General features: G+C 39.4%; 1 protein-coding gene across 1 annotated transcript in view; it reads right to left on the reverse strand.

Annotated features, from left to right (window-relative positions):
- The window catches only part of PEAK1 (pseudopodium-enriched atypical kinase 1), an 80634-nt gene that overhangs the window by 23352 nt on the left and 32494 nt on the right, over positions 1-24788 (reverse strand). The window contains exons 2-3 of the mRNA XM_006888280.1: positions 20292-20494; positions 2675-3417 (exon numbers count right to left, since the gene is read on the reverse strand). Of these exons, the coding sequence (XP_006888342.1) occupies positions 2675-3417; positions 20292-20494 (946 nt within the window). The remainder of the gene's footprint in view (positions 1-2674; positions 3418-20291; positions 20495-24788) is intronic.

Consider the following 24788-nt stretch of genomic DNA (forward strand, 5'->3'; position numbering starts at 1 on the left):
GATTGTCCATCTCTCTTCCAAAGAGCACTGGTGGTTTCAAACTGCTAACTTCTGTTCAACAGCCTAGCACTAAGCCTACTATACCACTGGGTCCTACTCCAAATTCCATTAATATGTGGAGGGGTTTAAGGAAACAGCAAAAATAGCAGTTTGTGTGGACCAAATGCTAATCTATTTTCCTTATCTCTGCAAAGGTAGAGTTCAAAATGCCCTGGTAGTCCAACTATTCCTTTAAGGTTGTTCAATCAATTGGGTACTTCTGGAAAGGCCCAGAGGGTCTTCAAAGAGACATTTATATTCAGCATTTAGTGTAAAACATCCTTTCCCAAACCTGCCAACAACTCCCAGTATATAATCACTTGCCACCTGTTCTTTGAGATTGCTTTTGCATCATTACAAGCAAAGAAATCAATACCAGACCATTGATTTGAGAAAGAGACAAGATTGCAAAGCAATAATACATAAAGTTAGTCAAGCCCTACTTCTCAATTGTTTTGAAAGAACAGATAGTTCAAGGCCCCTTTCTGAAATAGGCACTCACCCAGCACTGGTGATCGTGTAGCAGCAAAAAAGTCCCAAGACAGATGACGCACCGTAACCCCAATTGATACAACAGCTCTTGAGTGCTATACACAATTTCAAAATGCCTTTTTAGAGTCGATAGTAATGTTTTAACTCAGAATCTGGATCCCCTCTCTGCAGTTTACCCCTCAGTTTAATTGAAAAAGTGTAGGCTGGAGTATGAGGTCACTTTGTTGATGCCACCAAACAGTCAAGTGGTGGAGGTGCTGCAACTGCAGAGGGAAGCTTGCTGAAGGTCTGGCCCAAACAAACATTCTGCTTGGACAGACAAGCAAAGCCAATCTTTTTTTTTTTTTTTTAGCTTATTCATTAATTTACTGAGACATCATCTGGTCTTTCTAAACCAAATGAACATGAAAAGTCATTTAGATGTATTAGTTTTGAACCAGTGAATAGAATCAGTAAAAAAGGCACTGAAGGATTGAACACTGCTTTAACCTGCACAGAATTTTTGTGTTTCCCTAATTCTTTCACATGCATTACCTCACTAGGTCTTCACTTCAACCTATAAAGCAGCTGGGTTATATGAAGGAGGAGACTGAGGCTCAAGGGTTGTTACTTTCTTAAAGTAACCTAGGGAAGAGGCTAAGCCAACACCCAACTCCTGCCAGTAAGTCAATTCTGACTATCAGTGACCCTCCATCGGGACTCGGGGCTGTAAATCTTAGCAGGAAGACACTCATATTTCTCTTTTGGAGTCACTGGTGGATTTGAACTGCTGGAGATTGGAAGCCCTTTGGTTACCAGAGCAAGATGTTCCATATTAGGGATGGTGATAAAAATGAATATATACCAGGGACAGAGTGTTTGGAACACTGACATTATGTTACCCTTTAACCAACCTGCTCCCTAAGTAAGATAGGTAGCATCTGAGGAAACCGAGACTCAGAGAAGCAACTTGTGACAAAACTACAAAGTGGTAGGGTCAGAATTAGAATCCAAATATGTTGTCACAGAGAATGTAATTTTTACTTCTGAAGTAGATTACCTGATTATCTCCTGATTCTTAAGTCTTCAGTAAAGTTCTTATCTCTGTGAAGTTTATATAAAATAAAACAAAAATAGCAAGACAGACTAACGACAGATCATGGAGGTAGAGAGAACTGAGCTTAAGAATCAGTTCCACTACTTAGTATTTGTTTGATCCTAAGACAATGACCTCTCCACTCTGCTTCATTTTCTTCTATCACATGGACAAAAAGATCATAATCTCAAAATCTGATGCAATGATTACATTATATAACATATGTAAAGTTCTTGGCACATCAACAAGTATTAGCCATCTTTCCTTTTTTTTTTTTTGGTGGAGATGCCAGGGAACGAACCTGGGGCCTCATACAGGTAAAAGCCATCTTTCTTTATTAAGATGTTTCCCCAGGAAGCACAGTAGATAAAAATAGTAGGGATAAATAAGGGGCTCTTCTGTGGCACATAATAAAGGTAGAGCCACAAAGCAGAAGGCATGCAGCAGACCATGTTTTACAGCTAGCCTTTGAAAAGAATGAATTACTTAGTTTATGAAGACTTCTCTGACTTCTAGGTTCTGAGCTTAAATCTTTCCAGGCTACCAGAGAATGCTACTTATCTCTAACTCAGTACTCAGTCTTATAGGGAGCTCTGGTGGCCTAGTGGTAAGGAGCTGTGCTGTAATTCTAAAGATTGCAGTTCAAATCTACCTCGTCCTCCAAAGAAGACAGACCGGCAATCTCCTCCCAAGCAATTAAACTGAAAACCTGCTGGACAGTCAGCTCTGGGTCAGTTGTGACTTGATGATATAAGACAATAACATAACTGTATTATAATTCTGTCTTTTTACATATCTATTTTCTCCTCTAGATAATAATGGTCTTGCTTATTACAAGATCTAGTATAAAGTAGATGTTCAAAACCTTTTGGTAAGCAAAGCAAAGAGCAAACTCAGCCCAATGGACTGGGCATTGATTAAGAATAAAATCAGATTGGCGGTTTTCCCCTGGTCTGTCTCTCTCTCCAGAACAAGGAATCCCGCCCAGGAGCCCCCTTAATAAAGCTGTATTAAGCTTTCTCTTTTTTAAAAAAAAAATAATAAAATCAGATTGAAATATTTTCTTACCTTGACTGCATAGTTATTCAGGGGATCTTTTGCATATGAAGCTGTGTAGTAAACTGCATCACCTGCCTCACAACATGGTTTGTCGCTCGTTAGCCTGAAGTCTGACCAGCTGTCCACCCCAAAACGGAGTTGGTCTTTTTGACCAGCCATGAAGAGGTCTTCGCATTTAATAGCCAATTTCTTCAAAGCATCTGTATAAAGGTTTCGGATTTTACCCACCACTTCCTCCCGGTTCTCAAGTCCTCGATAAAGTGCTTGTCTCTGTGGTTTCTGGATGCTTCGGCCCTGTCTGCAGGAGGGACCACGCCGGCTGGACAGGGACTCCATGCTGTTGGAAAATCTGTCCTTAAAACTGAGAGTGAAGCTGGAGATGCTGTTTGCAGGCAGGGGTGGAGGTTTCTCCTTGCGCAAAGGCCTTTCCAAGGAGTCACCAGACTCAATGTCCAGTCCCTTGAGTTCATAGCTGATGGAAGAGCCAGCACTGCTGGCATCCCAGTTGGGGTCGATATCATAAGTAGGATTGGCCACAACATAAAGACTACTTTCTAGGGACTTCTGGAAGTCTTTGGAGAGTGGCTCTGTGTTGGCTCTTATGATCATTTTCTTTGGCAGTGGGGGTGGGGTGGGCTGGAAAGCATTTAGTACTTCTTGGTCGATTTTACCCCCAAAGGAAATGGCATCATCTGAAGCTGCCTTTGGCTGCCGTGGATGCTTGGGAGGGATCATGGCTGCTCTAGATTGCCCTACATTGTTTAAAATAAAAGAAAGGAAAGAAAAGAAAAATAATTAGGTCAAGTTTTCATTCTTGTTACATAATTGAAACTTAAGCAGAAATAAGTAATGTAGTCAAGGTAATAAAGGAGTCAATGCCTTAAGTCAAAAGGGAAAAGATATTAACCAAAGACCCAATACCTAAATAGTGACAATAAGAATCCAAGATGTGGTAGGAGCAACAAATGTGAATAGTATCTCAGCATCACGCTGCCAGGGTAACAGGGGACTCTTCTGAGCAATAGGTTTTGTTTTCAAAAAGGGATTCAGATTCTCCACATAATAATACTCAAGAATGACACTCTATCATGCTATCCTATTATGCCAGAATAGAAATGATAACCTTTGAAGAGAAAGGAATACTTGGGAGCATTAATATAAACAGAATTGAAACTGGCAATGGGGTCTCTAGACAGGTGCACTGCAAACTTGGTCTGAAATTATACTGTCTTGTACATAGTATTTGTTTGTTTTTTTAACCAACACATTTAAATAAAGCTTTATAAACTCTGCTTTCTTATTTTACCAAATAGATGGATTCTAGCACTGCTTAAACTGGTCTATGTATAAGATCCCTGTAAAGTATAAATAGTCAGATGATGTGTCAAATAATCACTCACAACTCTAAACTCTGATTTTTTTAAGGACATAGCAATTATAACTTGAGAGCTACTTTTGAAATTTAGACAATCTTCCCCCCCCAAATAGAAAAAAGAACTTTATTGTTTGTATTATAACAATGGAGTTAAAACGCATTTGTGGAAGATCTAGAATCCCAATGTCTCTCTTTCTCTCTCTCTTTTAAAAAATAACATTTCTGTTAACAGCCACATCTAGAAAGACATATTTTTTATGTATTATATTTTATGAAGTTAATCACCATTTCACAGAGGAAGACATTCAGATGGCCAACAGACACATGAAACTCAAACACTCCGTTTTCTCCCCCTCACAAAGAAAACAGTTTTATTCAGTAGAAGAGAAAAATTAATTGGCAGGGCTGGGTTCACTGTGCAATTAGTAGTCTTTATAACAGTCTTTTTCTGTTCCCTCTTGAAAGTTGGCTCTTCCTTCCCAATACTGTCTAAAAAGGAATACAATTTCTACTGCTTCTAGAATTCTAATTTATATAACTGACTGAATTATTTTATACTCAATAGAGTTTAATTGGTTCTATTGAATTATACAGGTAAAAATATTTATAAATAATTGCAATCTTATGCATTGCTCTGTAACAGAACAAATACAAAGATCCAAGGGAGGGGGAGCAGAGGGATGAGGATGGGGGGGCGGTTAATCATAGGGTCACAAAATTTGATGGGTGGAGGGAGGGGTGGGTATAGAAAAGTAGAAATATATCTGGTGTGGAAAAACAATGTATATGAACTTTGTAAGTAAACCAGTATAATTTTTTTTAAAAAATAGGATTAGACAAAATTTTTAAAGCCCAAGTTAAAGAAACAACTATCTCTGCTCACTTTTCTGACTTACACTTAGAAGATGATAACATGCAAATGCATGTGTTCAGTGACACCTTTAAGGCTCACTGTATGATGAAGAGGGGACATTATTTTTTAAAGAAATAGAAATATACCATGAAACTTTCATAGCAGCTATTAAAATTATTCATGCTGTTAAAATGAGGCCTCCACTCCACATCTCAGAGTTGAGAGCATAATGTTCCCACTGATGATTAGATAGAGTGGAGGGCAATGATGGTCCTGAGGGGGATAATGAGCAGAGGCAGTGGTTTGCTTTGTAACGCTGTGTCTTGTTGAATTCTAAGGGTAAGTACCAATGTAAGCGGCAACTATAATAACACATTCTATTTCCTAGATATGCAATCATCTTAAAACTACCTAAGAGTTTTTACACACTGTGACAATACATGCATGAAACCTAAACGCCTACTTTCTTGACCAAACACATCTAGCAATATTTTTACAAGGCATGGAGTTGCATTCAACAGAATGAAATAAACATTTATATAAGGAGAGTGTGAGAGGGAAAGAATATGAGAACGTTGAGGTTTAAGAGAACTAGAATTTTTGTTTTATTCATTGTTTCTTCTACAAGAATAGAGTTGGGATATACTCAATGCTCAATAAATATGTTTTCAAAGACTGAAGGAGTAAACATCAAGGGCTTAAAGAGAAAAAAGAAGTGTTAACACTGCATACGTATTTATAACATGAAAGAGAACGAAGTAGTAATCTAAAAATTCCCCACAAAGAACATACCAGGACTAGACAAGTTTACTGATAATTAAAGGAAAATTATTAAAGGAAAATTAATTAATATTAAATGTTCACAACCTCTACCAAAAAAGAAAGGAGGAAGGAATATTTCCCAATTAATTCTATAAGATCAATATTATCTGTATGTTGAATCTAGCAAAGACTAATATCATTTATGACTATCCTCAGAAAATACTAGCAAAACGAGCTTAGTAACATTGAAAAATGACCTATCCATCATGATCAAATAGGATTTATTCAAGGAATGTAAGGTTGGTTTAATGCCTGAAAACCAATCAACATAATAGACACCACATTAATAGAATACAGAGAGCTTTGGTAGGATTTCTGTACTGTTGTTTTAACTAAAAGGTCACTAATCAGAATTTACTGACTGTCCTGCAGGAGGGAGAGAAGCAGTCTAAAAGAATAAAAATCTTGCATGATCATCTCAATAATTACGGAAAAGAATTTAAGAAAATCCTATACCCTGTCATGATAAAAACAATAAACTAGGAAATAGAAGGCAACTATCTCAATCTGATAAAGGATATCTATAAAAAACCAAGAGTTACTATCATACTTGATGGTAAAAGACTGGATGCTTCTCCCTTAAGGATTAACAGAAGACAACATTCTGCTCTTCCACTTCTATTCTATTAGGATAGAGTACATTGAAGGTTTTAGGCAGGATAACTGTTATGTTCTGCTGAGTCAAACCCGATTCACAACTGACCTTGCAGCAGCTTTAATAACAAGCTATAAATAACAAGGAAGGAGGCTGTTCATTTTCCTCCCATGGAGCAGATGGTGGATTTGAACTGCCTGCCTTTGTATTGGCAGCACAACTCCTTACCCACTAGGGCCACCAGAGCTTCTTAGGCAGAATAATTAGGTAAGAAAACAAAATAGCATCTAGATTGGAAAGGAAGGTGTAAAACTATCACTATTAGGAGGTGAAATAATCTCATATGTACAAAGGAGTCTGAGTGTTGTAAACAGTGAAATGCTCAAATACTAGTGGAAAGGCAGGGAGGTTTGAACCTAGCCTGGGGCCCCCTGGAAGATAAGCCTATGATCTGCCTCTGCAAGGTCACACCCAGTCTTGAAAACTATGGAATAGTTCTACACAGGGGGTCACTGTAAGATATCATCAATTCTACATTGTTGTTGCTGTGGGTCGTTGAGTCAGATCTGACTTATAGCTGATGCTCTAGTGGGTTTTCAGAGGCTGTAAATCACACAGGAAGAGACTGCCCATCTTTCTCCCATGCAACATCTGGTGAATTTGAACTCTGTTCCTTTGGGTTGGCAGTGCAACTCCTTACCACTCAGTTTCCAGAGCTCCCATAGCAACTAGCAAAAGCAATTCACAGATAATAAAATCTTGTATATAGAAAATCCTAAGGAATTATTGAAAAAAAAATTGGAACTTATGTCTAGTTTAGCAAGTTTACAAGAGAAGACAATATAAAAAAATCAATTTTATTTCTAAACACTCACAATGAACAAGCCAGAATTGAAATTAAGAGAAAAAGTGCATTTACAGTATCACCAAAACCAATAAAGTAATAAAAAAAAGATTTTAAAAATCCACTTTAAAATCACTTAAGGACTTGAAAAGATATTTTTTTCCAAAAACAAACCCAAAACAACAACCCATGCACAAATAGCCAGTGATGGTGGCTGTCATCAAGTGCCTCTGAGTAGATTCTGACTCATAGGAACAAGAGAATGAAACCTCTCTGAGCCTGGGCCATCCTCACAGCCTCTGCTGTGCTTAAACTAATTTCTTTCTTTTTTTAAAAAATTAATTTTAATGAAAGTTGACAGAGACTTAGGGTTTCCGGTCATTCATTGTTGCACTTTTCTTCCTCCTCCCCCAATTCACTCTTCTTGAATACAAAACAAAACAAAACAAAACAAAACAAAACAAACAACTCTTTAATTGTTAAGTAATCGCTCTCCCCCAAGTCCACTCCACTGGCTTTAACTCATTTCTATAGTCACTCTGGAAGCAGGAGCGGCATCCACTTCTGAAATGGCTTGCCTCCGGAAACTCTATGTACGAACAGTGCTCAGGCTGTTCGTTCATAGGGTCGCTATGAGTCATCTACGACTCGATGGCATTAAACAACAATAACAATGATGATGACCAAGAGAGAGCTACGTTGGCCTAGTGGAAAGGAAGCTGTGCTACCAAGGCAAAGGTGGGTGATTTTCATCTGTGGCCCTCGGCCAGGTTCAAATTGTCTTCCTGTCAAACATTCTTCTAGGTGGTATAGCACTGGTCTGTGTGTTGCTGTACAGAGGTAACTCATGGTTGCTGTGATGCTCAAGCCTGTGACAGTGATGTGCCAATCATGGTAATGGGCACCCATGCTGGACAGTGTTGGCTGGACCTTCCCGACTAAATCAATCCTGGAAGCAGGAGTGGCATCCACTTCCGAAATGGCTTGCCTCCAGAAACTCTATGTACAAACAGTGCTCAGGCTGTTCGTTCATAGGGTCACTATGAGTTGTCTACGACTCGACGGCATTTAACAACAACAACTATAGTCACTGTGTCTATTCATCATGTTGAGTCTCTTCCTCTTCTTCTCTGACCCTCCACCTTCCCAAGCATGATACCCTTTTCCAAGGACTGGTCTCTCCAGATTACATGCTCAAAATCCTTAGGAAAAAAGCAAATGAACTCATTATGAGACAATATTTCACATCAATTGTTGCTATGTCCCATCAAGTCGCCTGCAACTCATAGTGACCCTGTGTACACAGCTCTGAACACTGCTCTATCTTGAGCCAACCTTACTCTCTCTGACACACCTACCCCCATTATCCTAGTCACAGAATCATTCTATCTCTTTGAGGGTCTTCCTCTCTTTTACTGTTCCTCCACTCTCCTAAGAATGATGTCCCTCAGACGAAGCCTCAGAATCCTTGCCTCCAAGAATCAGCCTGGTTTCACCCTCTCTAGGATGAACCTGTTTGTTCTCCTAGCTTGTTGTTGTTGACTGCTGTTGAGTCGAGCATGAATCACAGTAACCCTATGAACAAAAGACATGTAGCCTTTAACTATTATAGTTTTTCAAAGTTCATATTTCCAGAGGCATGTTTAGGAAGTGGATGCCACTCCTGCTTCCAAACTTTGTCTTAAACTGGGAGCTCCATCAAACTCTGTCCACTATGAGTAACCGTTATGCATTTGACACCCCAGTGGCACGAAGTTCAGCATCAAGCAACACCTAGTTACCTTAATACAGCATATTGACAAAAAGTACACTTAGAAGAATGTTTCTCCAAAATATAAAAAATAAACAAACAAATAAATAAATATAAAGACCCTACTCGAGATCTTGCTGATTCTAAACAAGAGGCTAAAATAAAAAACAACAAAGATAGAATGTTGTGGTTGTTATGTGCCATTGAGTTGCCTGCAACCTATAGCAACCCTATTGTACAGCAGCTCTGAACCCTTCCTTGTCCTAAGCCAGCCTCACTAATTCTGACACACCAACCTCCATTGCCCCTAGTCACTGTATCAATCCATCTTACCCAGGGTCTTCCTCTCCTGTGCTGTCTGTCCACCCTTCCTAGCATGATGTCCTTCTCCAAGGACCGGTCTCTCCTGGCCACCTACCCAAAGTATGTGAGATGGAGCTTCAAAATTCTAGCCTCCAAGGAGAAACTTGGTTTCACCCTCTCCAAGACAGACCTATTTGTTTTATTAGCAGACCATGGTATGTTCAAGACTCCTCTCTAGCCCCACAACTCTAAGGCATCACTGCTTCTTCTGTCATCCTTAGTCACTGTCCAGCTCCCTGAAGCACAAGTAGCTGCAAAGACGATGGCCTGGACTAGGCGCACCTTTGTCTCTAGACTGACATCGTTGCTTTTCGGCACTCTGGAGAGGTTCCCTAACAACAGATTTTCCCAATGCAGTTCATCTTTTGATTTCCTGACTGTTTGTGTTAAGTGTGTTGACTGGGGAGCTGAGCAAGCTGTAACTGCTGACAACCTCAATGTCTTCTCCATCTATTATGGTGCTGCCCAGTGGTGAGAATCTTTGTCTTCTTGATGTTGAGCTTCAATTCATATTGAAGGCTGCAGTCCTTGGCCTTCTACAACAAATGTCTTAGGTCCTCCTCAGTTTCAGAAAGCAAGGTGTGTCATCTGCATAATGTAGGTTGTTGATGAGTTTTCTTCCAGTCTTGATGCCACATTCCTCCTCATAAAGCCCTGCTTCCTGAATGACCTGTTCTGCATACAGACTGAAAAGGTTATGGAGACAGGATGCATTCCTGACATTCTAGAAGTTGATGGTATATTCAATACTCTTCCAGCACCACAGCTCAAAGGCATCAATTCTTCTTCTAGCATTCCTAGTCATTGTCCAGCTTTCTGATGTATAGCAAGTGATTGCAAAGGCCATGGCCTGGATCAAGCACACCTTAGTCTCCAGACTGACATTGTCCATTATCAGAAAAAAAAGTTTATTATAAGAAAAATAGAAAATAACACATGTTGGAGAAGAGATGGAGAAAATGGAATTGCCATGCATTGTTATTGGGAATGTGAAAGGATTCTCTCACTGAGGAAACCAGTTTAGTGGTGCCTTATGACAGAGCATTCCACTCTTAGGTACATGCCCAGAAGACTTTCTAGGAGGGACTCAACTGGATATTCACTTATCAATGTTCCCTGCAGCGTTACTCTCAGTACCTCAAAGGTAGAAACAAATGTCTATCAGGAGAAGAATCTCTCTCTCCCTGCTGTGGAGATCATTCTGGCTTATGGTGGGCCCTCCAGAGGATGTTAGTCTCTATATCACATGGAAGGAGGCTGCCCATCTTTCTCCTGTGGACCTGCTGGTGGATCTGAACGGCTACAAAGGCCTCTGAGTTAGCAACTCCCTATGGACTATACCACCAAAGCAAAACCATGAGAGAACACTTGACAGTTACTAGGATGGCTATTGATGAAGTACTTGGCTGCTAACCAAGAAGTGAGAGAAGAGCCTGGGGATCTGCATGGGTAAAGACTATGGCCTAGAAAGCCCTTCGGGGCTGTTCTCAACTATCATACTGTGTCGCTATAAGTAAAAACTGACTTGGTGGAACCTAACAACAAGAAAATGTTTGACTAAAATAAAGAACTATCATCAATTCTCTAATGTTCATGGCGTTTCCAAAGGCATGCTGTTTTAGGAAGTGGATGCTAATCCTGCTTCCAAGCCTGTCTTAATCTTGGAGCTCCACCAAACACTGTCCTCTATGGGTGACCACTATTGCATTTGACACACCAGTGGCACAGCACTCATCACAGCAACGTCAAGTTACCTCAGTACAACGAACAGACAGACCAGTGCTGTTCTACTTAGGAGAATGCTGATGATAGTTATAGAACAGGGTTCAGATCTTTGTTCACAGGGTCATTATGAATTATGCTCAACTTGATGGCACTTAACAACAACAACAACAACAAGAAGCAAACAAAGACAGGCAATGACAAGTGTGTCAGGATGTGTATGAGAAGTGTGTCAGGATGTGTATGATAAGTGTGTCAGGATGTGTACGGCATAGGACTGGCAAAGATTTGGATCTGCTGTACACAGGCTTGTCATGAGTCAGTTGACTCAAAGGCAGCTAATAATAATAAGAAGAACATAGTGTCACTGGAACTATCATTCACTGCGGAGGAATCGATAAATTGTACACATAGTTTGGAAAAGTTTGCCAGTGCCCCACAAAGTTAAGCAAAGATTTACCACCCCAATATCAGCTCACAGAGACCTTCCATGTGTTTTTTGTAAACCTTTACAGACAGAGACTGTTCATCTTTCTCCCTTGGAACTCTTGGTGGGGTCAAGAACAGCAATACAATACTTAGACAAACAGTTAAGAGGAGGAAAAACACAGACCCTCACACAAACTTGCACAAGAGTACTCACTGTTTCTTATTTCATGAATGCCAAAACACAGAAACAATTCAAATGTCCATTAGCCAATAGTTGGACAAATAAAACAGTATGGTCACACAAAAGAATATTACTTAGCCATAAGAAGGAATGAAGTTGCGATGTATGCCATGACTTTGATAAACCTTGCAAATCTCATGCTGACAGAAAGAAGACACAAAAGGGCACATATTGTAGAATCTCATTTACATGAAATGTCCAGGCTAGACAATTCCATTGAGATAGAATGTAGATGAGTGGTTGCCAGGAGCTTGGGGAAGGAGAGGATGGCTTCTAATGAGTTTTCTTTTGAGATGATGAAAATGTTCTTCGATTAGATAATGGTGATGGTTGTACAACTACGTGAACATACTAAAAGCCACTGAATAGTGTAATTTAACAAGGTGAATTTTAAGATATGCAAATTACATCTTAATAAAGTAAATGGTCAATCCATTCTTAGTAACTATCACAGATTCCGTTTTCTTTTCCCAATTTCTTATTCCCTTGTGCCCTTAACATCACACCAAGGACACAGGCACTTGCATTTACTAAATCCTTCCTGGATGATGACACCTCCCTCCTTGATCTGCCTCAGTCCCGTATTTCCTTGGCTAATGCAAAAAGTCAGAGCCATAGTTTATTCACAAGCTGACAGAAATATGCTCTGTTGTGTCAAAAAGAGAAAGCCCTCACATTCTGTTGCTGACCTGGACCTTGCCGAGATGAAGTGCTACTGAGAAGGTCAGAAGCAGTGAACTGCACCAGCTCAGATATCCTTGTCTGGCTACTGTGACAGTCTCATGATTATTATCACTACCTCCAGTTCTGTCTCACTCACTGCACTAGTCACTGGAGAGAATTTTTCAAATACCAAAGCTGATTATGGCACTTCTCTGCTTGAAATCACTCAGTGTCCTCAGGATAAAGTCCCAAATCCAATCACGCTATACAAGCCTTTCATGACCTGGCCCTCACGTACCTGTTTCCCTTACAACATTTCTCCCTGCATTCTAAGTCCTGCTTCCAAACTGCCCCCGGGCTGTATGCATCCTTGGCTACTTCACTTTGTGCTCTGAGCCTCTTCTCAGGCAGAAATGGCTTCTCTGCTTTCTCATCTTCAAATACTCTCTCTCCAGGAAGTGTTTCTTAGTGCACCCTCCAAAATGAACTTTTTCATTCTTGGGGTTCCAGGTACACTCTGTGAACACTTCTCTCTTGGCATTTACAGCTTCACTTGTGTACCTGTCTGAATGCCCTACTGGTTTGCTCCGGGAGGGCAGAGAGTGCCTCTCATACACAATACCCACTAGTAAGCAAAGACTCTCACCATGAGTAGCTGATTAGTACATGGATGATGATGAAGTAAGTAGAAGAGAAAACTAGAAACATGAGTTTATTCCTGCTTTTTCAAATGGAGCTATGGAAGAGCCTTCTCTATCACTATCTACTCTTGTTTTTCCAAACAGAGAAAAACCAAAGATAATCCTGGAGGATTAAAACAAAACAAACAAACAAAAAACAACAACACCCCAACAACCACCACCAAAAAATCAACAGGCAAGTGAAACAAATTCTATTACCACCAGGTATTCTTTCACGCTTATCTGAGGAGTCAGAACAGGGTTGATCATGCCACATTGCACTACCCAATCAATGAAGTCCAAACTTCTTAACAAGTTGGTCAAAGCTCTCAGTCTTATCTATCACTGTTCCTCATCAACTCTTTTACCTGAATCACTCATTTCCTGTTCCTTTAATATGCTTCCTGTTTTTCTTTCTATATCCTTGCTTGCCTCAACAGAAGTGTTCCAACCTAACTATACTTGTTGATATTCTACTCCAGGCCAAATGTCTCTCCTACATAAGCCTTTCCTATTTAACCTCCACCTCCAACCTGGAGGCCATCACTTCCTCCTCTGTTTTCTTAGTTCCTTTTGGCTCTACAATAAACGTTTGTAGGGAGCTCTGGTAGTCTTTAGCACAGGCCATCTGTATCCAGTTGCTTGAAGCCACCAGCTGCTCCAAGGGAGAAGGATGGGAAATCTCCTCACATTATAATTTACAGCCTTGGAAACCCAATAGATGGTCAGTTATGAGTTGGAATTCTCTGAGGCAATGAGAGAGAGAATGAGAGGGAGAGATTTCTTTCTAAACAGCATGATATGATCTCTGGGAGCTAAGGAGTTGCTTCACTAAAAATTTCCATATGGGAATCAAGAATGTTCGTGTTACAAGTGAAACCACAGCATTCCACAGGCAACGCAAGTAGGTCAGGCCATTCTCCTAAGTCTAAAAGTATTCTCTGTTTTTTATTTTTTTTCCTCCAACAAAGGACGTTCTCCTAACTGAATTCCAATCATCTGGGTCAATGTTTTAAAAGCTTGATATCTTAGCTGTCTTTATTTTAAACATTTGATCCTGTACATTCCTCTCAAGCCTCTGGGACCGGATACTAAGCTTGGCTTTCAGCAGGCCTGATATAACATCACATACTCTACATTTTTGTGGCATACCAGTTCTCTAAAAAGAAAAAATAAAAAAAAATTTAAAAAAAGCATTATGTTCTAGATCTTGTCTTACTATAGGCTAAAAAAGTTCTGGATGAATATATTTGCTTAAATGAACTTAAAACCTCACATTCCTCTCTTTTTGAGTTTCCATATCCTAACTTTATTTTCTCCCTATTTACAAATGGCTTCAGGATGACAGGCAAGATCCTCTCTCACTTTCTGAAAGGCAACTGATGAGAAGGGGATCAAAAGGAAATAATTTAATGACATTACTTCAAAGAAGTCAGAAGGGTGTTTAAAGCATCTCAGGACAGAAAATGATTGATACTGGGCTCTTCTGACACATAAGATGATAAAAAGAAATAAAGGAAATAAGAAAAATAATAATGCTAAAGATCAATATTTTACAGATGCCTGAGTCCTGGAAAATGCAAAGCAAAGGCCTTGTTATAGTGATCTACTGGGGTTACAGTGACCGCCTGCTCCCAGCAACCTACTGCTCTGGAGTTAGGTTCAGCAGACTCAGAGCTGGGCCCCTGCTGGGCTTCAGTAAACTGCATGCAAAGAGATCACCCATCTTTCTACTGCAGAGCCACTGCTGGATTCAAACTGTAAAGCGGGGCCTTTGGTTCACAGTGCTCCCTGCGGATCAGGCCACCAGAGCTCCAGAATGCACACCAAAACCAAATCCCTGCAAATGCTTGCTTAAAACCTGGCAATCATCAGTCTTAGTATGCGAGGGATTAATGGCACTTAGTAATGACCCATTTGGACATGGCAGCATGCTAATGACCATAATTAGTTCTTTATTCTAATGAGACAGGAATAAGTATGATCTCCTTGTTGTTCTCTCATCCTCCAGTTATCTCCCATAAAGCTCCTAGAATGATCTTTTTAAAATCCTGATCAGGTCTTCCTATTCAAAATTGTTCAGGGACCATCCACTTCTATAGGTAAAAGACATTCACTGTGATTCAGCTGTACCATTTATGATGTGGCCCCTCTCTCTCTCTGTGTGTGTGTGTGTGTGTGTGTGTGTGTGTGTGTCTCATCTCTTCCATTCTGCTCCCGTTCACTCTGCACTCAAGCTACCCTGAATTAATTACTTGTAGTTAATTGAACATTCATTTCTCTATCAAGCTCCAGGTCTTGTACATATTATTCCCTCGATGTGAAATGCCTTCCCTTGCTTTTCTACCTAGCAAATGACTACTCTTCTTTCAAGCTGTGCTCAAAGCCTCTGGGACCCCCTCCCAGACGCCTCCAGGCATAGGAAGCCTTCACTAAACCTTTAGGTATCTGCCCCACAACAACGATCACATAGGTTCCGCATCGTCTGGCTTTTCTATCAGGACCAGGATTGCCTGGGAATAGCAGTAACATTTACAACAACTAGTTTATCTAGTAAGTACGAGGCTGGGGGGGTCAGGGCGTATGGTACAGCAGAGTGTGTCTATAAATGCTGGCTGCATGAAAGTACTAAGCTCAAACAAATGGAACATACCTGGTGGCTTTTAGTATGAAGTTGTGCTGCCAATACAAGGTTCAAATCTACCAGTAGCCCCACAGAAGGAAGACTGGCAACTTCCTCCTGTATGATCTACTGCCTCTGAAAACCCACTGGAGGGTTGCCTGGCTCGGTTCAGACTTGAGGATACATAACAACATCTTTCTGTTTAGACTGAAATTTCAATATTGATCTAATTTTTTTTCTTAAAGTGTATGACAAGTAATACATAATAATAAAGGCCTAGAAGGGGGAAAAGGCAGCAGGAGGGAGGAGTGAGCACTTCCAAACTGGGATATAAGCATGAGGATTTCTAAACAGAGATACCACACGACATACTGTGGCACCAATCTTGTCAAGAGAGGAGCGCCTTTTGTTGGTTGAACTCAGCCCTAATAATAAAATATTTTCCTTTGACAGCAGCTGTCAGTAGCTTAGAAGGAAGTGTCCTAATCTACCTGGGCATTAGTATTGTGCTGGGTTTCACCACAGTCAGATGTAATCAACAATTGGCAAACCACACAAGGGATATAGCAACTTCAAGCCAAACAATAAAACAAAGTGGACATCTAAAGACTAATTTGGGCTTAGTCTTGAACATACACATAGACCACTTTGAAGAATGCCAACAGTGGTGTAACAGCTGACAGACTCAATTTTTTATGAGGCCTCATTAGTGGAAACCTCTCTCAGAACAGAGCTTATTTATTTAGGGCTAAGTTATCTATGTAATTTGAATATTTCACTCTGTCAACTAACTCCAGCATACAGGAAACTATTTTTAAATGTGAATGCAGCTAGCTTAAAAAATAGGGACACAGTCTAAGATTTCTTTTTAAATAGCAATAATTAGATTTTTTTAGGAAGCGCAGCAAATGCCCAAAACAAATACTCAAAGCTGTAAACTTTAATTTTTTTCACCCTTCAAACATCCAGATAATCTTAAAAACATGCAATTCTTTTAATCTTTGGGTCTAAATCATTACCTCTGCAGTGTGTGGAACAATGTCTGGCTGACAGAAGCTTTTTACTGAATAAATGCATAAACAGTAATAACAGTCTTCACAATTATTTTTCTAAAAATCTGCTATTTACTATGAAATTATCCTATAATTACATCAAGGTTAGCAGTGTAATGACATTTTTTCAGGTACATCCATCTCTTACTGTCTAATACAGACAGTCCGTACAGCACCAAAGAAAGTTCTAAAGATACAGACTTTCAGGTGCTTTTTTCTAGGAATGACTGAAGGGACAGCTGGAAGGAGACACTCAGGTAAATAAGCTGAGAAATGTGGACAATTTCTAAGGGATAAACATAGAAAGGCAACAGGAAGCTCTAATGGAGCAGTGGTTAATGCATCTGGCTGCTAAATTAAAGGTTGGTTGTTAAAATCCACCAACTACTCTGTGGGAGAAAGATGAGATTGTCTGCCTCTGTAAAGATTTATAGACTTGGACACCCTTGGAAAAACTTGGGAGGCAGTACTTGCTACTATGTCCTACAGGGTCCATATGAGTTGGAATTCACTCGATGGGCAGTGGGTTTGATTTTAGAAAGGAAAAAGAGGCATGGTTTACATACTACCTTAACTCAGAAACTCCTATGAAGTTAGGGGAGGAAAAACAAGCGAGCTGATTAACAAAGCAGTAAATGAAAATTTTCTACAAACCTTCCAGAGCATAATCTGATTTTGACTCATTCACTGAAGCATATGACAATCATTTACTTTGTATGTTTTAGATAACGTGTTAGGTAGTAATGACATAGAAAGAGGAACCAGCCAAATATCTATCTTCAAGTAGAGGCCGACCTGATACATCTTCCCATAACCAAGAGTGAAGCAGCCAATTACCAACTGAGTAAAGGAGAGCTAAAGTCACCAACTTATTTCTAGCATAGTGGAAGTTATTATATGCTCCTGATTTCAGCAGGCTGATAAAGTACTCAGATGTGCCAAATGAAAAGCCAGTGATCTTTTTTCTTAGACATTTAGAGATAGACGCAAAAACCATGGGGGGAAATGCTAAAGGTTTGAATACTAAAACATTCTATCACTTTGCTGGGACATCATTCTGGGTGGCAGGCCTTCTGCAATATTCAGTTTGGAGTGAATTAAACTGTTTACCGGTCTGAATTTGGTCAGTGACCTCATCTCACCACCAATCAGAGCAGAGTAATCAACTCTGCAAGGGTAAACCTTCTCACAGAGTCTTCAGTTTGCACAAAGATCAATCCAACTTTTGTTTAACAATACATTCCCCTCAGAGAACTGACTCTCTAAAGCAGTGCTGTGATGATGGAAATGTTCTTTATTTTGTGTTGTCCAATACAGCAGCTCCTAGCTAGATGTAGCTACAGAGCCCTTGAAATAAAATGCAGCTCAAAAATCAAATAACAAATCTAGGTATGAACAAAATAAAGCTTGCCTTATTTGTTTTAAAGACATGAAAGAGGGCTTCCATATGAACCCTGGAGAATGATTTCTAAGGTACAAAGGAAAAATGCAGGTGTCACGTAAGTCAGCAGATTTTTGTGGGCACAGCTGAATTACAATGGCTCTTCTGATACCACAGTGGGGTGCTGAGACACCGCCTCAAGGGCAGAGATCTTGTGGGAGATTGTGCAGCAAGGTAACCAAGGACTTGTTAAACTGAATTTTTAAACAAAATTTACTAGTGTTCAAAAATGATATAAAAAATATGGAACTAAGTTTCAGAAAGCTAAGAGAAAGAAATAGGAAATTGCAAAAAGAACCCAAACCATGTGACTTTAACAATTTGCTGTAATTAGGAGACCTTGGGGGAACCGGATCTGCCACAAGTAAGCGGCTAGGATCTGTCGCCTGTGATCTGGTCTTTTCTTTAGCCACGTGGGGTCCCGGATGCCATTTCATGTTTCACACCCTCAGTCATTAGTATTTTTCATAGATATTAGTGTTTGGATTTCTAATTTGCTCTTCTGCTTCTTCAGTGCCATTTAGTAAACATTGTAAATATTTTCTACTTGATTGTGTATTTTCAGGCTGGCACATCTAACATATTTAAAGTAGAAAACAACTTGCTTTGGGGAAGAAACAAAGAAAGTTCACAATTACTAAGCATTTCTAGGTACCCAGTCCTTCTTCTGCCACAAGTCCTGTGAGGAAGATGTTATTATTCCCGCATTTCTGATAAGGACACTGAAACACAGAAGATTAAATAACTGACCCACAACTGGCAGTGGCACAGCTGTCATTCTAATCTATATCTGTCTGATCTTAAAATGTGTATTTTCACTAAGTTATATTCAATTTTTAAAGAGAACTTTATAATCTGAATTTCAGAAACAAATTCCCTAGTAAAACTGATGGTAACCTTAGCTTTCCTGTCTGTTTCTTCTATTGTTTGTCCTTCCTCTGCCTCATGAATGAAAGAAAAGAAAGAAGAATATGGAATAGTTCTAGAGTGGATCTAAAGCAATAGCACCAAGAAGTCTTGTTTCCTTTCAGTTTCTAAACACACATGTTACATATATATGTCATCATTCTGTGCCACTGAGTCATAATAGACTCATAGCTGACCCTCCAGCCAGTTTTCAGAGGCAGTAAATCACATGGGAGGGGACTGCCCATCTTTCTCTCATATCTCACTATATCCAACAGAGCTTTAAAGCATTAAAAACAAACACTCAAACCTCTCAAAGGGGTAGCTTACAATTGTATTCATGCAAATGATTTGCCTGAGTTGGCAAAAGGACACGGAGTACTTTTCCTATCATTTCATATCCAATGATAGGGATTATTTTCTTGAATCCAAATGCTCTAAGTAAAAAATCTGGGATATATAATGGACTCCTTATACTATCCAGATCTAATGAACTACCAAATCTGATGTAGTTTACCTTTAACTAATTCCCAAATCTATCCATTGTCCCACTATTTTCGATTATGTCTCTCCTTTTCATCTCTCTGTGTGGCCCTTAATAGTATTCAAGGATCAGATTTCCTGCTACCAACTATTTTGCTTCTAACCTATCCTTGCATGGAGCTTACAAAATGGATGTTCTAACATGCAGACCTTATCACATTATTCCTCTGCTTAAAATGTTTTGATGATCCACTATCAAAATCAGTAAAAAGTTGATGGTTTTAGCCGGTAACTCCTGTCTAACTCTTCAGTTCCCATTTCAGTAACACAAAAATGGTGATAGTATGTGAAGGCACCAAGTTCTTTGGCATCATCACGCTTTTTGTTCATGTTGTCTAGTTGGAATACTCTGCATCTCCTATGTCAGCCAGCTGATGTAACTCAGGAAACCTTCTTTTCCTATTCCTCCTCCTCATGCAATAGAAAAGAACATTCTTTCTATTGCAGCATTTATAATATACTGAAATCGTAGCAAGTTCACCTGCTCCCCTTGAGATGAAAACTCTCAATGTATGGATGATGTCAGCACCCTTGGATCATGGTAGCAGATGCTCAATATATGTCTTGTAAATATCAGGGCTTTTTCTCTGATGTTAAGTTAAAAATTTATAATTCTAGCTTTTGCAACTGGAAGCAATAAACCTTCAGGGAAATACAGGAGTTGGCTAGTTTAAATACTGGTTTAGCGAAGTTTAAACATTACTTCTGTGATAGTTGTACTTACCTAAATTACTGTAGGTTGCACTACAAGGGCTCAGATCCATAGAATCTGAATTATCTTCTTTCTCTTCTTCCTTTTCCAGTTCACTGCAAAGTAGGGGCAATGCTGGTGTGATGGAAGCAGAGCCTCCACCATCTTGCTTCACAACCACAGTTCTTGGATCCCGAGAAGAAAAATCCTCTTTTGTCACTTCGTGGGTCACATGACTGAAACAAACCAGACCATATTGGTTTGAATGTCATACTGGCATTCAAAAGATCCTGCTAAAATTTAGATTTACAAGAAGGTATATACTGCCTATCAACACAAATAACTAGTCTTATACTCACAGCAATGGTTCATAAAACACAACATAAATGTCTGAATACAAAGCAGACCTTCATGCAGGCTGAAACTCTATTTACCTTACTCCACACATACCGAGAATACAATATGGTAATGGAAGTACAGTAGGCTCAGAGGGAAGATTGAGAATAACAGGCAAAGGGAGGAAACTGATGTCTTTTTAAGGGTGGTACTGGTGGTAGAAGTTTGGCTGGTTAAAGACAAATATGTGAAAGTATTACATTACAATAAAAACTCAAGACTCACTGCTGTCATCTGTTCTGACGCATGATGTTGTTTGGTGCCAATGAGCCAAGTACAACTCATAGTGACCCTATGAACAGCAGATCTGAATCGTATCCTATCTAATGCCACCCTCATTATTTCTGATATACTCCAACCTCCTGCAGTCACTGTGTCAATCCATCTGGCTGAGGGTCACCCTGTCCCTCACTGACACTCCACCTTTCCAAGCATAGTGCCCTTTTCCAAGAAATAGCCTCTTGTAACAAACATGTCCAAAGTATGTGATACAATGCTTTGTAATCTTTGTCTCCAAGGAATACTCTGGCTGTACTTTCTCCAAGACATATCTGTTTGCTTTTTTGGCAGTCCAAGGGATATTCAGTACTCTTTTCCAACACTACAACTTAAAGGAATCACTTTTTCTGCTATCCTTATTCATTGTCCAGCATATACATACATATATATATATATATATATATATATATATATATATAAATATATAAATTGACTGACAAGCCTGTATCAGGAGCACCTTAGTCTTCAAACTGACATCATTACTCCTCAGTAATTTGGAGAGGACCATGACCTCAGACTTTCCATGTGCAATGTCTCCTATCTCCTGACTGCTAGCACTAAGTGTGTTCATTGTAAGATGAAATTGTTCATAGTTTCCACCTTTTCTCCAACTATCATGATATGATGTTGTCTATTGATCTAGGAGTGAGAATTTTTTGTTTTCTTGATATTGAGATGTATTTCATATTGAAGGTTTTGGTCTTCTGCAGCAAACGTTTTATGTCTTCATCACTTTCAGCAAGGAAAGTTGTATCATCTGCATAACATAGATTACTAATGAGTCTTTCTCATCCACATGATGTGGCCTGATGCCAAACTCTTCATAGAGTCCAACTTCTTGACTCATTTGTTCAACATACAGAATGAATAGGTATGGAGAGAGGATACAACTCTGATGCACATTTTTTCTGATTTTAAACCATGTATATATAGTTCCCTCGCTCTATTCAGACAATAGCCTCTTAAGTATAGGTTTTGCATGAGCACTGTTAAGCATTCTGGGATTTCCTTTCTTCTCAATGTTAACCATAATTTGTTATGCTTCACACAGTCAAATGTCTTTGCATAGTCAATAAAACATAAAAAAAACCATTCTTCTGGCATTATCTGCTTTCAGCTAGGATCCACTGGACAGCACAGTGCTATCCCTAGAGCTACAGCCTCTTCTAAACCCAACCTGAACTTTTGGTAGTTCTCTATGTACTGTCCGGGTCTCTCTTGGATAATTTTCAGCAATATTTTGCTTGCATGTGGTATCAATGCTGTTGTTTGATAATGTCTATATTCTCCTTTTATAGGAATGGGGGGGGGGTAGATGGATCTCTTCTAGTCATTTGGCCAGGCATCTGTCTTCCAAATGTCCTGACACAGACTGATGAGCATATCCAATTCATACTGTTGAAACGTGCATCAACATCAATTCCTGGGGTCTTATTATTTTTGCTAATGCTTTCAGTGCAGCCTGAACGTCTTCCTTCATCACCACTGGCTCCTGATTATGTTACTTCCTGAAACATTTCTCTGTGGGCCAATTTTTTCAGGCACAATGATTCCGTTTATTTCCTCTATCTTCTTTTTATGCTTCCTGGATCATTGTAGATTTTGCCCACAGCACCTCTCTGTATTATAAATTAAGGCTTAAATTGGTTTTTCAATTCTTTCAGCTTGAGAAATGCCAAATAAGTTGGTTCTTCTCTTTTTATTCTCCAGTTCTCTGAACATTCCCTTACAGTACTGTGCTTTGTCTTCTTCAGCTGCCCTTCAAAATCTTTCGTTCAGCTCTTTTTCTTTGGTATGTTTTCCCTTTATTTTAGTTTCTCAACACTCTAGTACAAATTTTAGTCTCTCCTGACATCCACTGTGGTTGTTTTTTTCTTTTTTCTCCTCTGTCTTTGTAATGATCTTTTGCTTCCTTCATGGTTGATATCCTTGATATCCCACAACTCATCTGGTCTTTTACCATTGGTGTTTAATGCCTCTAACTTATTCTATTCAGGTGGGATAGACTCAAGATCATCTTTTCGTTTTTATGGATTTATTTTCATTTTCTTCAGCCTCAGTTGCATATGAGTAACTGACTGATCGCCTGTTTCACAGTCAGCAACTGGTTTTGTTTTGACCTCTGATAGCGAGCTCCAACAATTTCTTCTACAGATATCATCAATCTGAGTCCTATATAGTCCATTGGTGAGAACTACGTGTAAAGTTGCTGTTTTATGTTTTTTAAAAAAGTTATTTATGATGAATAAATCATTGAGCATACAAAAGTCAATCATTCTATTTCCAGCCTCATTTCTATCACCAAGTCTGTACTTTCCAACCACTCCTTCTTCACGGTTCTAAACTTTTGCATTCTTGTCACCAATTATCATTAATGCATCTCGACTGCACACTTGGTCAATTTTGGACTGAAAAAGTTGGTAAAAGTCTTCAGTTTCCTCCTCTTTCACTTTGTTCAGTATTCTTATTTATTTATTCATTGTTGCACATTTCTCCCCCCTTCACTCCTCATCCCACAATGCACCCCTTGTTCCAGATTGTTCTCATACATATAATGCATAGTCATATAATGCAGTGTTCGTGATCTATCCACTCTTTCCCTAGTGCCTCCCCAATCCCTCCCTGTCTGTCCTATTTTATAACTTTGGTGTTATATAGTATTTGTCTTTTTGTGACTGAGATCACTCAGAATAATTTCCTCAAGGCTCCTCCAGGTTGTGTAAGGTTAGTATATTTAAATAATAGTCACATTAACAGGTCTAGGTCTTCCTTTTATATGTATGGATAATATCCTATCACTTATAACACTGTAATTTAGGGTAGAAACTGAATAGAACTTGTAAGTTCTGACTCGCAGCAATCCTCTTATGGGTTTCTGAGGCTATAAATTTTAACAGAGGATACTGACCATCTTTCTCCTGGGGAGAAAGATTCAAACTTTGGAGACCCTCAGCCTTTGGGTAAGCATCGCAAGCCACCATGGACTATACCACCATATCATAAGATGTTTAGTTCAATAAGTACTGAACACTTTTCTGTATAGTATTTATTATCGACGAGTGTATTTATTGGAGTCCTTGGGTGGAGCACATGGCTAAGTGCTTGACTACTAATTGAAAGGGTGATGATCTGTGTCCACACAGAGGTGCTCTGGAAAAGACCTGGCCAGTTACTTGTGGAAAAACCAGCCACTGAAAACCCCAAGGTCTACTCTGACACACATGGGATCATAAGGTGTTTGAACTGAATTAATGGCACCCTTTTCCCCCCCCCCTTAACGGAAGTATTCAGTGAAGGATTAGTAATAAAGTTGAGATTTAAGTATCTAAATATGGAAGCAGCTATTTTAGTAGGTGAACAGAGGCCAGGAAAGGCTTGCTGCCAGCAGAACAGAAGCATCAACCTTGGCCTGTGGGCATGAAGCAGGCAAAGCGAATAAAAAGGAAGTTCCACATTCGAGGCATTTTCATATACCTTTATAGATTTCAACTTCCAATCCTGTCTCACCGCTGCCTGCTTATAGCTCCCTCTTCCCATCCATCCTTACTCCCCGCAGTCCAAGAACTCTGACAATTCTGTGGCTATCATGACTTGCATTTATCTTGTTCATGCTTTACTAGAGGGAGTTATTAAACAGGGAGAGGCTAAAGAACAAGCCTTAAAACATAAATGGAAAGCAAAGGGGCAGGAGATATGGAATCCCCAACTTCGGCTTGATGGTAAAGGGCAGAATCACCAATGGGAAACGGACTAGAAAGCATTTAGGTTAGCACATTTTGGTGGTAAGAGTGGAAACAATTATTGTATTGTCTGTTTGTTTTAATATGGGCAACAACAACAAACACTGAGGCTATC

Source organism: Elephantulus edwardii, unplaced genomic scaffold (assembly GCF_000299155.1).
Source record: "Elephantulus edwardii isolate Elephantulus edwardi_28Jun2011 unplaced genomic scaffold, EleEdw1.0 scaffold00066, whole genome shotgun sequence".
Classification (NCBI taxonomy): Eukaryota; Metazoa; Chordata; class Mammalia; order Macroscelidea; family Macroscelididae; genus Elephantulus; species Elephantulus edwardii.